This window comes from Melanerpes formicivorus, unplaced genomic scaffold (assembly GCF_026170545.1).
Source record: "Melanerpes formicivorus ecotype bairdi unplaced genomic scaffold, bMelFor1.0.p_v2 SCAF_99, whole genome shotgun sequence".
NCBI classification, from domain to species: domain Eukaryota; kingdom Metazoa; phylum Chordata; class Aves; order Piciformes; family Picidae; genus Melanerpes; species Melanerpes formicivorus.
In genome coordinates, this window is record NW_027142451.1 from 692,111 (window position 1) to 709,393 (window position 17,283).

Consider the following 17,283-nt stretch of genomic DNA (forward strand, 5'->3'; position numbering starts at 1 on the left):
TGTTTGCAGGTCTGGCAGTTGGCAAAAAAAAAACAACCCAGCAACAACCCTCCCATTGTACTGCAAACAGTGCACATTTGATCTGGAGGCCACTGAGATACACCTAGAGTGGAATCCCATAGTGCCATTTGAGGCAGCTGCTTTTTGGAGTGGGAGAGACGATTGTTTCGTGCTGCACTGTTTGTTTTATTCCAAGCATTTATGATTTGATGGCAACAAGAAGCTTGGTGATAGCTTGAGAGGCTGTAAAGAAGTGCACCTGCAAAACATCTCTTAAGTGCTGCTGGGTGGTTTTTTCAGTCAGTAAAGTCTTGAAACTTTGCAGGCAAATACAGATGCAGGGGTTTGGTGGGGTTTGTGTGTTGGTTTGTTGGTTTGGGTTTTTTTGCTTGAGAGAAAGAAGATATTAAAAGACACAACACCCAGGAGTGTATCTGAGCTGTATATCATTGACACAGTGTATAGGAAGCACTCTCAGGCCTCTAAAATGCCTCCAGCCTCCATATTTGGGATTCCAAGTCCCCCCAAAGTGTATTTTGTGAGCTGTGTGATGTGAGACGTGGTTACAAATGAAGAAACCAGCATGCCATATGCATTGGCTTTGTCTTGCCCTTTGTATGTTTGTAGCTGGAAGAATATAGGATTTAGGAGGGGCAGATCCTGCCTCTCCAACCTGATCTCCTTCTATGATCAGGTGACCCGCCTGGTGGATGTGGGGAGGACTGTGGATGTGGTCTACCTGGACTTCAGCAAGGCCTTTGACACCGTCCCCCACAGCAAACTCCTGGCCAAGCTGTCAGCCCATGGCTTGGACGGGAGCACACTGCATTGGGTTAGGAACTGGCTGGAGGGCCGAGCCCAGAGAGTGGTGGTGAATGGTGCCACATCCAGCTGGCAGCCAGTCACTAGTGGTGTGCCCCAGGGATCAGTGCTGGGCCCCGTCCTCTTTAATGTATTCATTGATGATCTGGATGAGGGCATTGAGACAGTCATCAGTAAATTTGCAGATGACACCAAGCTGGGGGCAAGAGTTGATCTGCTGGAGGGTAGAGAGGCTCTGCAGAGGGACCTCAACAGGCTGGACAGATGGGCAGAATCCAACGGCATGAGATTGAACACATCCAAGTGCACTTTGGCCACAGCAAGCCCATGCAGAGCTACAGGTTGAGGTTGGAGTGGCTGAAAGCTCTTAAACAGAGAGGGACCTGGGGGTGCTGATTGACAGCAGCCTAAACATGAGCCAGCAGCGTGCCCAGGTGGCCAAGAAGGCCAATGGCATCCTGGCCTGCATTAGGAATAGTGTGGCCAGCAGGAGCAGGGAAGTCATTGTGCCCCTGTACTCTGCACTGGTTAGGCCACACCTTGAGTCCTGTGTCCAGTTCTGGGCCCCTCAGTTTAGGAAGGACATCGAAACACTTGAATGTGTCCAGAGAAGGGCAACAAGGCTGGGGAGAGGCCTTGAGCACAGCCCTATGAGGAGAGGCTGAGGGAGCTGGGGTTGTTTAGCCTGGAGAAGAGGAGGCTCAGAGGAGACCTCATTGCCCTCTACAACTACCTGAAAGGTGGTTGTAGCCAGGAAGGGGTTGGTCTCTTCTCTCTAGCAACCAGCACCAGAACAAGAGGACACAGTCTCAAGCAGTGCCAGGGGAGGTTTAGGCTCGAGGTGAGGAGAAAATTCTTCCCAGAGAGAGTTGTTAGCCATTGGAATGTGCTGCCCAGGGAGGTGGTGGAGTCACCATCCCTGGAGGTGTTCAAGAGGGGATTGGATGTGGCACTTGGTGCCATGGTTTAGTCATGAGGTCTGTGGTGACAGGTTGGACTTGATGATCTTTGACCTCTGTTCCAACCTTGGTGATTCTGTGATACTGTGAAATCTTTTTTGCACATCTTCTAGAACAGCAACCATCTCCTCAGCTATCTAATGCCAATCCTAAACCTTGCACCATCTCACTCCTGTCCACCCAACTGCTTCTCTGGAAGGCCACCTCACTCCTTCACCATTTAAAAAAGCCTTTTCTAGTTTCCAGCCTTACATATTTTCATGGCAGGCTTATAACCCTATGTTCTTGTGCTAACATTGTAATTTAACATCAGCAGGTCTTCCCTCTCCCTGCTGTATATATGAAGAGACATCATTTTCCTGCTCCACCTTCATCCTCCTAGTCTAAACATGTTGTGAGGCTCTTTTTGTCTCCTTTCAACCCCATGATTATGTGAGCAGCCCACCTCTGCAGCCTTCTTGAGCTTCATGGGTTTTGTTAGCATTCAACCAATATTTCCCCCCTTGAGAGAATGGTTAATTACTTATGCCTGAATCTGTTACACTGAAAAGCCTTCACCATGAGAAATCTCCCCATGTGGGGGCTTCTACAATGTGAGCAAGCAGTGGAAAACTATTGCATTGTATGTGGTGCAGGGTTTACAGAACTCTTTCAAGTTCTGCAGTACTTGCAGGTGACATCTGCATTTGTGACAGACAGTGGAATGGTTGGGGGCTAGAGACACAGAGGAGAGGCTTACAGGATAGATGGTATTGCTGTGAGCAATAGATGACAGAGAGACACATCTGGTTTGAAACCCACAGCAGGTGTGACACAAACAGCCCTGCATCAGATCTGAAGCGAGCTGGAGCTGAATTAAAGAATCACAGGATGATCACAGGATGTTAGGGGTTGGAAGGGACGTCTGGAGATCTTCCAGTCCAACCCCCCTGCCAGAGCAGGACCCTAGAATCCAGCACAGGTCACACAGGAACACATCCAGACAGGGCTGGAAAAGCTCCAGAGAAGGAGACTCCACAGCCTTTCTGGGCAGCCTGTTCCAGTGCTCTGTGACCCTCACAGCGAAGTTCTTCCTCATGTTGAGGTGGAACCTCCTGTGCTGTAGTTTATATCCATTGCCCATTGTCCTATCATAAGGTGCAACTGGGCAGAGCCTGTCCCCTCCCTCTTGACACCCAGCCTTCAGATATTGCTAGACTTTGATCAGATCCCCTCTCAGCCTTCTCTCCAGACTGAACAGCCCCAGGGCTCCTCAGCCTCTCCTCATCAGGCAGTGCTCCAGTCCCTTCATCATCTTTGTAGCCCTCCCTTGGACTCTCTCCAGCAGATCCCTGTCCCTCCTGAACTGGGGAGCCCAGAACTGGATGCAATATTCCAGGTGGGGCCTGACCAGTGCAGAACCGAGGGGAAGGAGAATTTCCCTGGATCTGCTGGACACACTCCCCTGAATGCACCCCATTTGCCTTCTTGGCCACAAGAACATGTTGGCTGCAGAAGTACAAGGACTGTAGCAACCTGAAAACTGCTGAACATTCCCTGTAAATCCATGAACTTGCTGAGTAGGACATGGAAGTTCAAACAGAGTCATGCCAGCAGTGCTGAAGAGCTTCAGGTACTGTAGCTGACGAGGGAGGAGCAGTAAAAGGCTGTGTGTTCAAGTCTAGTCCTTTGCCATGCCGAAGCAAAAGATATTATCTGAAGCCCTTTCATAGTAGTTAAGTGACCTTTTAGAGTGGCTTGAGCAAACAGATTTGACATTGAATTTGCAGTGAATTTTGGGCCTGCACACAGTCAGCTGGCTCAGTTCTGTTGCTGAGTGCTGCCTCACTGAGCTGTGATAACTTGCTCACTCACACTCATCTGTCTATACTCCTCTGCTGCCTTTACAGTATCACAGTATCACTAAGGTTGGAAGAGACCTCAAAGATCATCAAGTCCAACCTGTCACCACAGACCACATGACTAATCCATGGCACCAAGTGCCATGTCCAATCTCCTCTTGAACACCTCCAGGGATGATGACTCCACCACCTCCCTGGGCAGCACATTCCAATGATGAATGACTCTTGATGAAGAACTTTCTCGTCACCTTGAGCCTAAACTTCCCCTGGCACAGATTGAGACTGTGTCCCCTTGTTCTGGTGCTGGTTGCCTGGGAGAAGATACCAACCCCTTCCTGGCTACAGCCACCTTTCAGGTAGTTGTAGACAGCAGTGAGGTCACCCCTGAGCCTCCTCTTCTCCATGCTAAACAACCCCAGCTCCCTCAGCCTCTCCTCACAGGGCTGTGCTCAAGGCCTCTCCCCAGCCTCGTTGCCCTTCTCTGGACACCTTCCAGCATCTCAATATCTTTCCTAAACTGAGGGGCCCAGAACTGGACACAGGACTCAAGGTGTGGCCTAACCAATGCAGAGTACAGGGCACAATGACTTCCCTGCTCCTGCAGGCCAGGATGCCATTGGCCCTCTTGGCCACCTGGGCACACTGCTGGCTCATGTTTAGGCAACTGTCAATCAGCACCCCCAGGTCCCTCTCTAAGAGCTTTCAGCCACTCCAACCTCAACCTGTAGCTCTGCATGGGCTACAGAATCACAGAACCACAGAACCACAGAACCACAGAATCACAGAACCACAGTACCACAGAACCACAGTACCACAGAACCACAGAATCACAGAACCACAGAACCACAGAATCACAGAACCACAGAACCACAGAATCACAGAATCACACAATCACAGAATCACAGAACCACAGAATCACAGAACCACAGAACCACAGAACCACAAAACCACAGAACCACAGAATCACACAATCACAGAATCACAGAACCACAGAATCACAGAACCACAGAACCACAGAACCACAAAACCACAGAACCACAGTACCACAGAACCACAGAATCACAGAATCACAGAACCACAGAATCATAGAACCACAGAACCACAGTACCACAGAACCACAGAATCACAGAATCACAGAACCACAGAATCACGGAACCACAGAATCATAGAACCACAGAACCACAGAATCATAGAACCACAGAACTACAGAATCACAGAACCACAGAACTACAGAATCACAGAACCACAGAACTACAGAATCACAGAATCATAGAACCACAGAACCACAGAATCACAGAACCACAGAACCACAGAATCACAGAACCACAGAACCACAGAATCACAGAATCACAGAACCACAGAACCACAGAATCACAGAATCATAGAACCACAGAATCATAGAACCACAGAACCACAGAATCACAGAATCATAGAACCACAGAATCATAGAACCACAGAACCACAGAATCACAGAACCACAAAACCACAGAATCACAGAACCACAGAACCACAGAATCACAGAATCATAGAACCACAGAACCACAGAATCACAGAATCATAGAACCACAGAATCATAGAACCACAGAACTACAGAATCACAGAATCATAGAACCACAGAACCACAGAATCACAGAACCACAGAACCACAGAATCACAGAACCACAGAACCACAGAATCACAGAATCACAGAACCACAGAACCACAGAATCACAGAATCATAGAACCACAGAATCATAGAACCACAGAACCACAGAATCACAGAATCATAGAACCACAGAATCATAGAACCACAGAACCACAGAATCACAGAACCACAAAACCACAGAATCACAGAACCACAGAACCACAGAATCACAGAATCATAGAACCACAGAACCACAGAATCACAGAATCATAGAACCACAGAATCATAGAACCACAGAACTACAGAATCACAGAACCACAAAACCACAGAATCACAGAACCACAGAACTACAGAATCATAGAATCACAGAATCATAGAACGCTCTGGGCTGGAAGGGACCTCCACGGTCATCCGGTTCTACCTCCCCACAGTCAGCAGGGTCATACCCAACTAGCTCAGGCTGCCCAGGGCCAGAAGAGTTGTTGCAAGTTTTCATCAGACTCAGGAAGAGGAAGCTGGACTTACTTCTGCGTAAATTTAGTCCATGTAGCAGAGCTTGCCTTTAGAGCCAGCACTGATAAAGCCATATTACCCTGTTGGTGTGATGTGCTGTCGGGATAATTAGGGATTCTGATTTTGTTTTGAAAGTAAGGGCCTGGGGTAAGATAGGCAATGAAAATTCAAGTTACTGTAATCTGGTTCTTCTGCAATGAGAACTGAAAACTATAATATAGAGAGAGCATTGTCTGTGATCAGAAATTACCCAGGTGAAATATCTCATGCTGCTACACCATTAAAATGGTTACTGATCATTTCAGGATAATCTTTTGCAGGATAGGAATGAGGTCAGTATTGCTCCCTCAGACAGAATACAGACAGAAATCTTATCATGTTCCTTGGCAATGCCAGATCAAAGGTAAACACTTTGAAGCTCATCATTCTGGGCAGACTTGTCTGTGTCTCGTATTTGGCTTGATCTTGACTTGGATCAAATTTCATAATGAAAACCATAATGGCTTCTTGGTTTATTACAGTAGGATGACTTTGAAGCCAGTTCTGCTCTCCTGTCACTCAGTGAGGTCTCTCTGATGCTCAACAGTTATACCCCTTTTTAAAAGCCAAATCTCTGGTTGCATCCCATAACTGTCATTTACAGAGCCCAACTTCTGTCCTGACAGCATCATCTCTTGCACATCAAATTGAGCTTGTTTCCCAACCCTGTGAACTGTGGGAGAAGTGTTCTTAGCAAGCTTACAACTACAGTGCCACAGAGGGGATCTTTGAAAATGCAGTCGTGTTCATCCTCTCTGATATCCTTCCACAAGTTAAACTAATTTAACTGAGGGGCCAAATGACCTGGGGCTTGTCCCGTCTCTACCACTGACTCAGGGAAGCTGAACTGCCTCTGCACTCTGCAGTTTCCCTTCACAGAATCACAGAATCAGCCAGGCTAGAAATGGCCTTCAAGATCATCAAGTCCAACCTACCACCCAACGCCATCTAATCAACTAAACTATGGCACCAAGTGCCTCATCCAGGCTTGTTTTAAACACCTCCAGGGATGGTGACTCCACCACCTCCCTGGGCAGCACATTCCAATGGCCAATATCTCTGTGAAGAATTTCTTCCTCACATCCAGCCTAAACCTCTCCTGGTACAACTTGAGACTGTGTCCTCTCCTTCTGTCACTGTTGCCTGGGAGAAGAGGCCAACCCCCACCTGACTACAACCTCCTTTCAGGGAGCTGCAGAGATCAATATTGTCTCCCCTGAGCCTCCTCTTCTCCAGGCTAAACACCCCCAGCTCCCTCAGCCTCTTCTCACAGGACTTGTGCTCCAGACCCCTCACGAGCTTTGTTGCCCTTAAATGTACAGTAGAAATGGTTTGCATCAGGCAGGCCCTAAGCAAGTTCTTTCTGAAGGTGTTTCTTCCCCTTGTGGTCTGTACCCATGTGCTGTCCTGCCATATGCCTTCACTTTTGCAGCACAGATGTGGAAGGCCAGTGCCAGAAATTCCTCTTTGGGGAGTGAACTGAATCGATACTCAGGAGATGAGACCCACAACTTAGCTCTCTACAATATCTGCAATAAACTGATGATGCTGTCATTTGGGCATTTTACTAAAGAGAGAACAGCAGTTACTGCTCTACCACTCGATTTGATCCTGCCCCTTTCTCTTCTTGCTGAGAGTGCTTAAATCTCGGCTAATAAGAAGTACCCAAGGATGATCTGATTGAATGTAGCAATCTTCTTGATGAAGAGATAGAGTGTGTCAGCAGTAAGTGTGCAGATGGAACCAAGTTAGGTGAAGAGTTGATCTGCACCAGGACAGGGAGGCTCTGCAGAGGGACTTGGATAGCTTGGATCTGTGGCCAGTGTTAACAGGAGGAGCTTCAACAAGGCCAAATGTCAGGTCCTGCACTTGGCTCACAACAACCCCAAGCAATGCTGCAGGCTTGGGGCAGTGTGGCTGGAAAGCTGCTGGCAGAAAGGGACCTGGGGGTGCTAATGGACAAGTAGCTGAAGAGGAGCCAGCAGTGTGCCCAGGTGGCCAAGAAAGCCAAAGGCATCCTGGCTGAGATCAGAAATGCTGTGTCCAGCAGGAGCCCGGAGGGGATTGTCCCCTGGTGCTGCGCTCTGGTGAGGCCACACCTGGAGTGTTGTGTCCAGTTTTGGGCACCTCAATCCAAGAGAGATGTGGAGGTGCTGGAGCCAGTGCAGAGGAAGCTGTGAAGGTCCTGGAGAATAAATCTTGTGAAGAGTGACTGAAGGAGCTGGGGATGGTTAGTTTGGAAAAGAGGAGGCTGAGAGGAGACCTCATGGCTCTCTACAACTACCTGAAAGGAGGTTGGTGCTGGTCTCTTATTACAGGTAATTAGTGATAGAAAAAGAGGGAATGGCTTCAAGCTGCAGCAGGGCAGGTTTAGACTGGACAGCAGGAAATTTTTTTTCCCATCAAGAGTGGTCAGGCATTGGAATGTGCTGCCCAGGGAGGTGGTGGAGTCCCCAAGCCTGGATGTGTTTAAAGGTGGTTTGGATGTGGTGCTTGTGGATATGATTTAGGGGTGACCCTTGTAAAGTAGGGTTCTGGGTTGGATTTGGTGATCCTGAGGGTCTGTTCCAACCTGAATGTTTCTGTGACTCTGTGATATCACTCCTGGTATGTGCTTCTTGAAGTTTCACATCATAATTCCAGAGTCTGAGGGTGGCAAGACTGGAAGGGATTATCCAGAGAGGTCATGGATACCTCTTTCCTGGAGATGTTCAAGGACAGTTTGGATGGGGTCTGGAGTAATCTGGGCTAGTTGTGAGGTTCCCCTGCCCACAGCAGGGAGGTTGGGTTGGATGCTCTCTAAGGTCTCTTCCAGCCTAAGCCATTCTGTGATTCTATGATAATGGCAAAACAAAAGCACATTCAAATTCGAGTGCTACTTGTGTCACATGTTTGTAGAGTGTGTTTGTGTACAAATAGGTACTTCTAGTGCAGCCCACATTCAAAATGTACCTGAAGGGAGCAGACTTTGTATTTTACAGGAAATCTGAAGGTCAGAAACTTGGAAGTTTATAAGGAAAATGCAGAACATCATCACAGTGCATGGCCAAATCTTCCATATTAAAGTACTAGAGAGTGCTCCTGTGCAGCTGTAGAAACTATTTGAGTATCTTCTACATGAGTCCTAAACTTTTTTTGTGGGTTTGTTTGGGGTTTTTGTTTTGGTTTTTTTTTTCCCCTAGGATGTAATTGGAAAAGCACTGCAGTATATTGGAACATATGGTGAGCTCTGCAACACGGAGCAAGTTGTGGCTCTGATTGATGAGGAAATGTGCATCAACTGTGGCAAATGTTACATGACCTGTAATGATTCTGGCTACCAGGTAAGAGCACAGCTGTAATTAGCAGGAAGACACAATGAGTTATCTTTCTGCTGGTGGGAAGAAAGGATTCACCTTCTGTTAACAAGCAGGTGGTAAAAACAGATGTCTAAAATATTAGATTTGAACCCCAGCATGCTCTCAGGCTGTGCTGTGCAAGGCCTGCCAGTGCTGTTTGTCTGCTGCTGAGAACACTGCCCAGCAGGGCTTCTTCTGGAGGGCTATGCAAACTCTACTGCATTGGCCTGGCTCACTCTAGATCACTCTGCCAGGCTCTCCCTGACTCCAAGTGGGAACTGGAATTAAATGTAAGAAGAAGAAGAAAATAAGGGAGAGGCAAGTCATGTAGTGATAAATGGAGGGGGTTTGTTGGTTTCCAAGTACACGAGGGAGAAAGGAAGACTGCACCTCTCCCCACCACTGGGATGTGGGCAGACAAGAGATGGTCTTACTGCCAAATGCTTTTTAAGAAGCCTAGTCCTTGTTCCATCAGTGGAACACAACCTGAATCAATTCTGTTTTCAGGCAGGTAGTGTTCTGTTTCAATCTTGATTGAAGTACAAATCCTTTCTCCAGCACAGCTGCCAGGCTCTAGAGCAGCAAGTTGATGATTGCAGACACCATTGTGCCCAGAGGGCAGCACCATTTTGAACTGGGGCTTCTCTTTGCAGGAAAGTCATACTCTGCTTTCTGTAGAGTATGGTAGGGTTGCGTGGTAACAGAAGTTGTATGTGGCAGCAGCAGAAGCTGAAATGTGTTAGCCTCTCTCTCTATGTGTCATTCCTTGCTGTGTCCCCTGGAGCTGGTGGACCAGTAAGCAGGAAAAAGAGCAGCACAGGAGGGCTCATTTTGTGTTAGAAAACCAACATAAGGCCCAGCACAACCTCCACAAAAATCCAGTATGCAGTCAGCAGTAATTTCTCCACGAGAGTTTGAGAATAGCTTGTCAGAAATGGAATACTTGAACTGAGCACTAAATATGCTCTCAACAGCACAACCTTTTGTTTATCCCTAATTCAGTCTAATCAATAGCTGGTCTGGTAAATTTAACTACATGCAGCCAAAGAAAGAAGACTTCTCATTTAAAATCAACTCCTGCAATTAAAACCAAGTGTGTCAGAGGAAAGGTAGATAGGGGGTCTTTCTTTACTCCACTGAGATGAGAAAATTAATGCTGCATTTATACCAGATTAGATTACCACAGTAGCCTTCTTAAATACTCACAAATCAAAGCTCTCTTTGTGCCCAAGCTAAACTAAAACTTGGATATTCAGGGCACTTAGTAGCTCTCTTTAGTTGCTACAGCAACTTCTGTGCTTTCCTAGTAGTGAAACTCCCAGCGCTGCAAATCTGTCTCTGGAACCGACCTGCAGCACCATCTTAATACCTCCCACCTCCTCCCTGGCTCCCCAGCTTGCTGGCATTGGTGAGGGAGATTTGCAGGTTTGTGTCTGCAGAGAAGCAAGAGTTCAGCTTTCAGGCCAGATTTTTCCTTAATAAAAACTCCTAAAACCTCCTAAAACTACTTTCTAGGCTGGCTTCTTAGATAGTGAATGTTTTGTTGTTGTGTGATGCTTTTGGTTTTGCTTTTAAGTGCCAATTCCATTACACCACGAGCTTGTTTCATTGAGACTGCACTTGTTATTCCCCATTCAAATATACTTATCACCCTCATTGGTAATGAGGACTCACTGCATCGGGAAACAGGAGGAGGAAGGCAAGCTCTGCCTGCCCAAAGCTCGGATATCCCTTTCAAAGCTTTGCAGAGGAAAATAATCATACCAGGCACAGTGTGCTGTGTTCTTCTCTATTGTTTGTTAAACTGCATTGTTTGGCTGTGCTGAAAGGGAAAGTCAGCAGAAGGCATTGTGGCCAGGGCTGTGCTGAAGCCACGCAGACAGGGGCTGGTGTCTCCTCTGAACCAATATCCCTGGCAAATTACTGTTTTCTGATATACTTCTTTCACACAAAACTCCTCTGGGAGTTTAAACATTGTGGGCCAAGATCCTCCTTTGTAACCAGCCCTAAACTACTGCTGAGGTACAATTTGGCCCATGTATCTCCTCTCACTTTAAAGCGTTGGGAGGAGGGGGGAAGTGTTGATGTGGTGGGTTGAAATTACCCCCAGAATAAAACTGCCAGACCAGCTCAGCTGGAAAGCAAATGAAGCTCTATTTACAAGCAGACTAGAATCTAAGCATATGAAATGCAATGATTATGTACAAAATAGACAGTATTTACAGGTATTTACTATTTATAAACAACACATGACCCCCCCTGGACAAAAACCAGGGGGTCACCAACAGCTTCCCTCTCTCTGCTCCTTTTACACACACACACACACACACCTGCCTTGTACAAGGGAAAAGGGAGAGAAAAGCAGGGAGTAGCTTGTTAGTACTTAGCTTCAACAAGAATGCAGCCAAGCTCAGCAACAGCCAAGCAAAAGCTACCAGCTGGTATCTGCTAGAGTGAAGAAACCAAGAAAGAGCAAGAGTTTGCTTACACAACTAACTTTATGTTAGTAATCAGACCAATGGGATTGCTTAGACCTCATCATTGTTTTCTCTTTTACATCCAATGGTAATTTATTTACATTCTACCACTTTCTACTCTATCTGTGGAAGTGTTTCCTAGGCACCAGCCTAAACCAGTCGCAGTTGGTTTTCCCCTCTGCCAGTTAAAACAGTCGCTGTATCTGCAGCAAAGAACCGCACCAAGACGTCCCCAGGTGCTGCAGGGCAGGGAACACAGAGACTGAAAGGGGAGCAACGTTGACCTTTTCCTTGGATGACACTGTAATAAAGATGTATATTTTCATATATTTTATAATCAATATTTCCTGGCAGTGGAGTCTTCAAACACCAACATAACTTACTTACAAGATGTGTTCACAGGTTCAGTTATTCGGTTCTGGGGTTTACACTGCACATACAGAGACAGTTAAATGATTCAAGCACAGATCTGGTGTTTCCAACACAGCAATTCAAACTGGACATACAGGTGCTGGGATCTGTGGGTTTCCCACAAAAGGGGATTCCCTGGCAGATTGGTCAGGGACTCAGGACTTGCTCCTCTGCCTGGTATCTTCCCAGATGCTGTGACTACAATTCAAGCAGTCCTTGGCTCAGAGAGGGCTAAGTTGTGTTTTCTGTCACTGGGCTGTAGCCTCTTCTGGGATTCTATTCCCTTAGAGCTTTCACCCTTTCTGCCTTGGTCCAGGTGCAAGGCCGGGGGTGAAGCTGTTGGTCTGCTAGAGCAGGTTCTTCAGCTGCCATTTCAGCAGCATTTGGCTCTTGTCTCTTTGTAGCAAGCAGGCCCACAGCTGCTGCTCCAGCAGCATTCGGCTCTTGTCGCTCTCTGACTTGTCAGATGCTTTCAACACGTTCCCAAGACAATTAATGCCCTTTGGTAACACAGAATCCTAATCACTGGACCTATAGGATGGGACATACCCAAACATGGCCAGGGGCACACACATGTGAGTTCACAGCTGTGTTACAAAGTTAATCACACGTAGTACATGTTTGTCTGGAGCCCAGGAAGTGTCCAGGTTTGCACATTCAGGGGTGCTTACAAGGTTAAACACACGTGCCAGACATTTGCCTTGGCCACCTGGACCCCAGGGGCTGTCCAGGTTAGCACGCCTGCAGGTGCTCAGCCATTGCCTGGGCACATTTGGGGGTTTGAGCCTTCAGGACAGACACCAATCCTGTTGCTTCCCATTGGCAGGCTATCCAGTTTGACGGCGAGACGCACGTGCCGGTGGTTACGGACAGCTGCACAGGCTGCACCCTGTGCCTCAGCGTCTGCCCCATCATCGACTGCATCCGCATGGTGTCCCGCACCACGCCCTACGAGCCGAGGCGCGGGCTGCCCCTCGCCCTCCGTCCCGCCAGCTGAGTCCGTCCCCGACAGCCCACGGCAGCTGCACGCCGCTTCCACGCCACTGATTGGCTTTCTAATTAGTCCTTGAAAATCTGCTCATCAGAAAAATGCGATGTTGGTAGCCGTGACCTGAGCGCTGTGCTGTCACAGAACCACCGAACGGTAGACGCTGGAAGGGAGCTCCAGAGATCGTCCAGTCCAAGCCCCCCGACAAAGCACCATCACCCAGGGTGCTCCACACAGGAATGCATCCAGGCAGGTTTTGAATGTGTCCAGAGAAAGAGACTCCGCAACCTCTCTGGGCAGCCTGCTCCATTGCTCTGTCATCATCACTGTAAAGAAGTTTCTCCTCATGTTGAGGTGAAGTCTTCTATGTTCAAGTTTGTATCCATTGTTTCTTGGCTTACTACTGTGTACCACCCAAAAGAGCTTGGCCCCCTCCACTTGGCACCTACCCCTCGGATATTCAGAATCAGTCAGGGTTGGAAGGGACCACAAGGATCATCTAGTTCCAACCCCCCTGCCACGGGCAGGGACACCCCACAATAGATCAGGCTGGCCAGAGCCTCATCCAGCCTGGGCTTAAACACCTCCAGGGACGGGGCCCCAACCACCTTTGATATTGATAGACACTCTATTGATAGACATTCATAGTATCATAGTATCAGTCAGGGTTGGAAGGGACCACAAGGATCATCTAGTTCCAACCCCCCTGCCACGGGCAGGGACACCCCACAATAGATCAGGCTGGGCAGAGCCTCATCCAGCCTGCTCTTAAACACCTCCAGGGATGGGGCCTCGACCACCTCCCTGGACAACCCATTCCAGGGCTTCACCACTCTGATGGTGAAGAACCTCCTCCTCACATCTAGCCTGAATCTCCCCACCTCCAGCTTCATTCCATTCCCCCTAGTCCTATCACTACCTGAGATCCTGAGAAGTCCTTCCCCAGCCTTCCTGTAGGCCCCCTTCAGATACTGGAAGGCCACAATTAGGTCATCTCAGAGCCTTCTCTTCTGCAGACTGAACAGCCCCAACTCCTTCAGTCTGTCCCCATAGGAGAGGTGCTCCAGCCCTCTGATCATCCTCGTGGCCCTTCTCTGGACACGTTCCAGCACCTCCACATCCCTCTTGTAATAGGGGCTCCAGATTGATCAGATCCCATCTCAGCCTTCTCTTCTCCAGACTAAACAGCCCCAGGGCTCTCAGTCTCTTTTCAGAGGGGAGATGCTCAAGTCCCCTAATCATCCTCGTAGCTCTCCCTCTGTCTCTCTCAGACTGGGGAGCCCCAAACTGGACACAGGATTGCAGGTGTGGTCTGAGCGAAACAATGACGTTTTGAAAGGACAGCAAGGTAGCAATTAGTGAGTCATGGCTATTTGAAGTGCAACTTTTCCTCCCTCCAACTCCTGCTGTAATTTCAGAACTTTCTCTACAGACTCATTAATCTGGCTGTATTTTCTTGGCTGTAAATATAATTAAGAAAGTGGTTTTAATGAACTAGAAGCTAACTCTTTGGGTATTTTTTTTCCAGGGGAGGCATTCTGTAATTAAACATTACATTTAGTTTTAAAAAGAGATTCTTAGGAGATGTAATTAACTACATAGCATTCAGACAAAGCAATGTAGCTTCTATGTTTTGTGTGGGGAGAAAAAAGAGCTAAAATGAAATGAAAAGGAGTTTAAAATAGGATTTAGGAACCAGATTAATCGCTTTCAACTACTACAGCATATGGCAGTGTATTTTTATAATCCTTTCTAATTCTTTCTCACAGTAGTCACTTTACAGAATAAATTTGCTATGCACTGGCACATGCTGGACTCTTCAGATTTCTGGGTCATGTGGGTAGGCTGATGGTTGCTTTTCCTCCCTCAGTGACCACTCATCTCACAGAATCACAGAACACATCTGGTGGGAAGAGCCCTCCAAAGTCATCCAGTCCAACCTTCCACCCAGCACTGCAGGGTCAGCACTAAACCATGTCTCTAAGCACCAGCTCCACAGGCTGTTTAGACACCTCCAGGGATGGTGACTCCAGCACTGTCCTGGGCAGACCATTCCAGTGTCTGAGAACCCTCTCTGGGAAGAAATATTCCCTAGCATCCAGTCTGAACCTCCCCTGGGGCAGCTTGGAACCATTTCCTCTGCTCCTGTCTCTTGCCACCAAGGAGCAGAGGCTGCCCCCTCCTTGCTCCAACCTCCCATCAGGGAGCTGTAGAGACCAGTGAGGTCTCTCCTCAGCCTCCCCTTCTCCAGCCTGAACACCCCCAGCTCCCTCAGCCCCTTCTCACAGCCCAGGTGCCCTTCTCCATCCTCGTTGCCCTTCTCTGGACACTCTCCAGCCTCTCATTGTCCTTCCTGAAGTGAGAGCCCAGAGCTGAACACAGCACTCGAGGTGTGGTGTCCCCAGTGCTGAGCACAGGGGGATGATCACCTCCTGTCCCTCTGCCCACCCTGTTTCTAACCCAAGCCAGGATGCCATTGGCTTTCTTAGCCACCTGGGCACTGCTGGCTCATATTTAATTGACTGTCAACCAGAACCCTGTCCCAGTTTGAGGCAGATCCTCCCTTGCCTCCCCCCAGGTCTCTCTGTGAGTTGCAGCTTTCCAAGTCTCTAAGAAGAGTAAAGCCATCTTATTATGAAGTCCAGCTTGCATTTCAGGAATCTGAGATGTGACAACGTTTTTTTTCCCCCTTGCAAGCTCATCATCTAAACAACTTTTTAATTGTGCCAATTAATGTTGCAGGATGTGCACGTTACAGGTCAGAGATCTGATTGGGTGCAAATGGAATGCATGCCCTGCAGACCGTGTTTGCCAAACACAGACACTAAGGGCAAGCTGGCAAGATGATTTCCCTCCGTGCCAATCCTTTATACTTGTTGGTTCTGTATGGTTGTGATAGTTTTGCCAGCAAAAAGGAAGAGAGATTTGTCTGCCTTGCTAAACAATACCTGTTTTAATCAGTTTTTTCATTCACAGAGGGAACTTTCCAATCACAGAGGGAACTTTCCAATATGAATGTGTTGCTGTCTGCTCAAGGATATAAAGCCTTTAGTTTTCATAGTAATAACAACTGATCTATCTTTAATTTCTTATCCCCTATGTTAAGCTTTGGTTAAAAAATATACCCTGACTTCTGCTTCTTGATTTGTGAGGCGAGTGCTGGATTAGAAATAAATAACACTGGAAGCAACCCGAGTTTGTCTGTGGGTGTGTGCTTCATTGACTCCACAGATTTTTCCTGTAGAGGCTCATCAGGTGGTGTCTCCTGATCACTAAGATTCACTCCAGGGATCCTAAATGAGTTAATTCATGTGTACATTATACCATTAATTGCCTACAGTGCAGCACGTAGCGTGATCATTGCTCCTCTCTGGCACCACTTTGCCTGGCGGTTGCCTTCCTTTTGCGTTCCTTCCCCAGGTGCACGGAGTCATGTGCACCCTGTGTCATAGTTTCATAGTTTCATAGTTTCATTCAGGGTTGGAAGGGACCACAAGGATCATCTAGTTCCAACCCCCCTGCCATGGGCAGGGACACCCCACACTAGATCAGCCTGGCCAGAGCCTCATCCAGCCTGGGCTTAAACACCCCCAGGGACGGGGCCTCGACCACCTCCCTGGACAACCCATTCCAGGGCTTCACCACTCTCATGGGGAAGAACCTCCTCCTCACATCTAGCCTGAATCTCCCCACCTCCAGCTTCATTCCATTCCCCCTAGTCCTATCACTACCTGAGATCCTGAGTAGTCCTTCCCCAGCCTTCCTGTAGCCCCCTTCAGATACTGGAAGGCCACAATTAGGTCACCTCGGAGCCTTCTCTTCTGCAGACTGAACAGCCCCAACTCCTTCAGTGTGTCCTCATAGGAGAGGTGCTCCAGCCCTCTGCTCATCCTCCTGGCCCGTCTCTGGACACCTTCCAGCACCTCTAAGATTTTGTAGTGTCATTTCATTTAGCATCCTTGCTCCACCAACATTGTTTGGCTGACACTTTGGCCTCGCTTTGGTGGGTTGAAATTGCCCCTAACTAACAGGCAGAAAACTACCCCCCAAATGAAATTGCTCAGCCCAGCTCCGTTTGGGATGGAAGCAAATGAAACTCTGTTTACAGGCCAGCTAAAATCTAGACATATGAAATTCCATGAATATGTACAAAATAGACAATAGATGTACAAGATAGAGATATTTACAATCTATAAACAACACAGAAACTCCTCAGAACCCCCTGGATGGATCCAGGGAACCGTTCACCTCCTCCCCCACTCCCTCCCTCC

General features: G+C 47.9%; 1 protein-coding gene across 2 annotated transcripts in view; it reads left to right on the forward strand.

The window, feature by feature from the left end:
* Positions 1–16,201, forward strand: part of DPYD (dihydropyrimidine dehydrogenase) — a 609,010-nt gene extending 592,809 nt beyond the window's left edge. For both annotated transcript variants that reach the window (XM_068166235.1, XM_068166236.1), the window contains 2 exons: positions 8,981–9,121; positions 12,851–16,201. In XM_068166235.1, the coding sequence (XP_068022336.1) occupies positions 8,981–9,121; positions 12,851–13,021 (312 nt within the window). In that variant the 3' untranslated portion in view covers positions 13,022–16,201. The remainder of the gene's footprint in view (positions 1–8,980; positions 9,122–12,850) is intronic.
* Positions 16,202–17,283: the final 1,082 nt, after the last annotated feature.